Source organism: Ipomoea nil, unplaced genomic scaffold (assembly GCF_001879475.1).
Source record: "Ipomoea nil cultivar Tokyo-kokei standard unplaced genomic scaffold, Asagao_1.1 scaffold1074, whole genome shotgun sequence".
NCBI classification, from domain to species: domain Eukaryota; kingdom Viridiplantae; phylum Streptophyta; class Magnoliopsida; order Solanales; family Convolvulaceae; genus Ipomoea; species Ipomoea nil.
This window is the reverse complement of record NW_017617502.1, coordinates 940,511-944,953: the sequence shown is the minus strand read 5'-3', so window position 1 is coordinate 944,953 and position 4,443 is coordinate 940,511. Positions and strand designations below refer to the sequence as shown.

The window sequence follows — 4,443 nt, the reverse complement described above, 5'->3', positions numbered from 1 at the left end:
GGAAGAAAAATCTGAAAGAGGTGATCGATTGGGGATTAGATTATGATTTTGTAATTATTTATCTAGTTATTTTGTTTTGATTTGGACTAAAATAAAAATTTATTTGTTTGTTGCCATACACATAGGCTTTTTAGGTTTTTTTTTTTTTTTTTTTTTTTTTTTTTTTTTACAAAAATAAAAATCCACATGGTTGTTATGTCGGCATTAACGGGAAGATTACAAGCAAATTGATTGAATTACACTAATTAAACAAGTTGAGGGGTTCAATTGGAGCTTTTTATAGATTGAGGGTCTAATTGCTGTTTTGAGTATACTTTAAGAGCCTATTTGACATTTATCTTTTTTTTTTTAATAAGTGGGTGTAGTAGTGTCTTTTGTGTGTGTGTATAATTGTTGCAGATGTGACTAGATTTGTTTCTTATTTCTTAGATTATCACTGTTGCGAATTGGAGCCGCAATTTCTTCATCATTGATTGAGTGTTCGTCTATGGAAAGTGATCAATATTTTTTTTATTTGTTTTCACTTATTTTTTGAAAATATAATATTGTCTATATTTGGATGTTGGTGTATATGTACACATTATGGGTAGTACCGTTCTGTTGGTTGTACAACCCAGTGTTAAGAGTTGTGCATCGTAGGTTGATGAGATGTACATTAGTGCGCTTAGTATGGTGCACCGTAGAACTATTGATAAATATGTGATTTTAGGAGGGGAGTGCATCATAGGCTTTTGGACTATGCATTTGGGTGCTAGGTGTAGTGCATCGTACGATTGTGCATTGTGCAACGATTAGGTACCAATGCGTTGATGTTTTAGGTGTGGTGCATCATAGAATTGTGATTTGTGTATTGGTTAGGTATCAGTGCGTTTATGTTTTAGGTGTGGTGCATTATACTATTGTTACGGTCTTTTTGTCGTGCAGTTTTGTTTCCAGGCAATATTAGTAAGAAACATGTTTTAAAATTGTAGTGTGGGAGGAGTAATTTTTTTAATGCGATTAGTTTTTACTTAAAAGACTAATTTACCTTAGACAAATATTTTTTACTATTTTAATCTCATAATTTACCTTTAGTCAAACGTTCTTTACTATTTTAATATTCTTTATTATTTTATTCTCCTAATTTCTTTAGTCTAAACATATTAGTTTAATCACACTCGTACATTTCCTTTCACACATTCTCACATAGAATAGTTCTCATAAGAACCAGACCCTATATAGATAAATTGAAAATGAAATTTAACTAAGTTTACACATCACATGGGAAATATAATTTGCAATAAAAGGAAATCATAAAAATAATATACAAATATAGTATAACATAAACAAACAACTCAGAAAATCTTAATAAAACTAAATAAATAATGTATTGTTTGATTTTAGTTACATCAGCAAATGTGCAAGGCATACAACATTATCAGAGAAGTCTGCCCATTGCAAAGGCACTGAGGTTTGATTCCATGGGGGGCTTTTGTGAGGTCAATTTTGGCTGGCGTTTTCTCATATCTCATCATCCCACTCCTTTGCTGATTCATATCCTAGTGTGGCTTAAGAAGCACTGGCCATGGACTCTATAAGGAGTTGATAACCCTCGGGGACGGGTGTCTGTGTTTGCACACATTCAGCTAATGCAGGTACATCAGCATTAATGTCCAAAAACCGTCCCAACAAGAGCATCAGGTGAAAATCTGAAATTCGCTTCACGAATGGGACACTCTTTGTTCGATCAAAATGATTTTTCAGTGCCCTCATTGTCACAGGAACATTTCTGTTCTCGATAGGGAAAGCCGATGAAAGTGGACCCTACAAAAAGTTCAACATGAGATACAATAGAACTGAGCAATAGCCATAAACCAATACCATCTCCACCACTTATACTTAATACACTACATAGTAGTATTTAAGGCATAACAGAACAAGAAGAATGCATACCACATAAAAAAAAAAAAAAAAAAAAAAGTAGATTTCACAAACTTTGCCTAATAAATAATAATACTATTGCATCTCCAAGAATTGTGTTTCAGACTTTGAACTTCAAGAGATACCTTAACCATCCAATTTAAATCATCCTACAAATCTCTCTTAGGTGCCCCTCAGAATTAGAGAACTAGAGGGAGGATGTAAACATTACTTTTTTAATCTTGTGCCATGTCTAAGGTGTAATGATAATAGCATACAAGCCGCAGCTGAGGTATAATAGCACTAGAACTAATGCACCACATACCACCAACCAAAGTGCATAAAGCACCTAACTTTTTTATGCCATTGAACACACATTTTGAGGAAGGAAGGAAGGGACGGACAAGGACACCATCCCATGGAAGCTCATCAAACCAAGTGAGGATAATGAATGACAACGAAGTGTATAATATATACTACAAATCAAATTCATAATCAGACAAACTTATATGCAAAGTAACAAAGACAAAATCAGTAATTTGGCAATACTAAAATCACCCGAGCAAAGAGGTACATGCTAGGAAAAAAACCACCCAGCCATGTTGGGCACCTAATTGGCCGGCCGACTAAAAGCTACCTAGGGCTTTAATCCACTCGGCCTGGGGTGCCTAGCGTCTAGGACGCTGGCCTTACTAACTAGAATGAACTTAGCATGCATTCTATTTTACACCCAAATTTGTGAATACTATCATTACTTCTCAAACACACACATTGCCAAATTTTATGCATCTAGTTCAACTCCCCTAGGTCATCTGCATCTAAAGTTTCACCCTTTGGTTCAATCAATCAGGAAATAAACATAAAGGCAAAAGCAGATATTTGAAGCCAATGAATTCAGATCATTATATATAGTTATCTGATCTAACTAAGTCAGATTGTGGAGATCATAGAAATTAATGAAATTGAATACCAGAAAGCAAGCAAAGGAGAAAATTCAAACTCACCTGGTGATCAGCAATCTTAACAACAACCAAGAAAAAATCATTGTCAACCTCTTTAGTATCCTTCACTCCAACAACCACGTCTTTCTTCATCCTTGAAAGCTTGGGATCTAAATCTTCAGTGCCTTCTGTCTCAAACCACCCTTCCTTGAACAATCTGATACATATATCACTCATCTGGAATGCCTCAAAATGCACATCTGCACCTCCATCCTCGTTTACCTCGAGTTTAACCATGGCTGTCACCCACTCCTTCAACTCGCCCTCCCCGTGCAGCTCAGCAGCTTGCAGAACTTCGGAGTTTGACATGGTGTAATCCTTCTTGTCCTGAGTAACGGACTGTGTGAATATGAATCCCACCTTCCTCATCCCTAACCCTATGGCAATCGCATCGACGATCTTCTCCTCATCGGGATCACGGAGGAGCAACAATTTATCCTCCGTCCCCTGCTGCGGCGGTTCATAGATGAAATCCACTTCCACTTTCCCTTCCGGAGACACGGTCCCGTACATAAACCCTCCGCGCTTCACGGCGAAAGCGAGCGTCTCATTGACGTAATGCTGGAAGGCATTGGCGGCGTCTCGATCGAAGGAGACGAGCTCGCAGTGAGGGTCTTCCTGTCTGGAGACGCGCATTTGCTTGGCGATGAGGTCATCCATGGTCATCTTCCTCCCGAAGGAGCCGGCGGGGTGGAAGGCCGGGCCGGCGACGGTCCGCTCGCCGTCGTAGGCTAGGTAGACGATGGAGCCGTGGGCGATGTTGAGCGAAGAGAGCGGGGCGTGTGGATTGGACATGTCGGTGAATCGGGCAATGTCGTCTAGGGTTTTGGCGAGCAGGAGGTTTTGATTGGCGGAGAGGGTTTGAGATTGGACGGGAACTCGGAGCTGGGCCTCGATTTCCGATTTGAGCTGAGCGATTGTGGCGTGTGGGGTGTCAATTGTCACCCGCTCCAACCCATCCCTGCTCCGAACTCTGATCATCAACTTCGCCATATGCGATCCCTGGGTGGGTTCTTATCCAATACACCAAGAACCCGATCCTCCCAAGTTGTAAGCGTCGTCTGAGACACAGTGATGAAGAGGTTTCACACTGCTCCACCCTGAAGAAGAAGAGGAAGAAGAAGAGAGGAGTTGCGTTCTTCAATATTGAGCGCTCTTAAACTGTATTTTCCTTTATAAAAAGTGGGGAAGGAGTCATGTTTGGTTTAGGAATCCCAATCGCTTTGTTTCACTTATGCTTGTTTCTTTTCTTAGAAGACTTATAATTCTTTTCATATTGTTATTGTAAAATTTAATTTGAGAAAGGTTGAAATTAACCATCTAACCACACGTAAAAGTGTAATTGATTTATGAGTTAATACCTGATTTGAGCTCTCAACTATTATGATTTTATTATTTTGATCATCGAGTTATCGACTTTTAAATTTGTTCAATTTCATTCCAATTATACAATTGTTAATCAAAATGGTCATAATCAGGACTATTTTAGTTTGGCAAATGACTATTTTAAGTAAAAATTGCATAATTGGTGATAGAATTGGAC

General features: G+C 38.5%; 1 protein-coding gene across 2 annotated transcripts; it reads right to left on the bottom strand.

The window, feature by feature from the left end:
- Positions 1–1,322: 1,322 nt before the first annotated feature.
- On the bottom strand, positions 1,323–4,100 carry LOC109182694 (NPL4-like protein 2). Of its 2 annotated transcripts, XM_019332846.1 has the most exons (3): positions 2,904–4,100; positions 1,530–1,803; positions 1,323–1,446 (listed from the first exon to the last, which is right to left on the bottom strand). In XM_019332846.1, exons 1-2 carry the CDS (start codon positions 3,891–3,893, stop codon positions 1,549–1,551), a joined length of 1,245 nt encoding a protein of 414 aa, XP_019188391.1. In that variant the 5' UTR covers positions 3,894–4,100; the 3' UTR covers positions 1,323–1,446; positions 1,530–1,548. The 2 variants fall into 2 exon arrangements, with proteins under 2 accessions (XP_019188391.1, XP_019188390.1); XM_019332845.1 differs by having other exon boundaries at positions 1,323–1,803.
- Between the last annotated feature and the right edge of the window lie 343 nt (positions 4,101–4,443).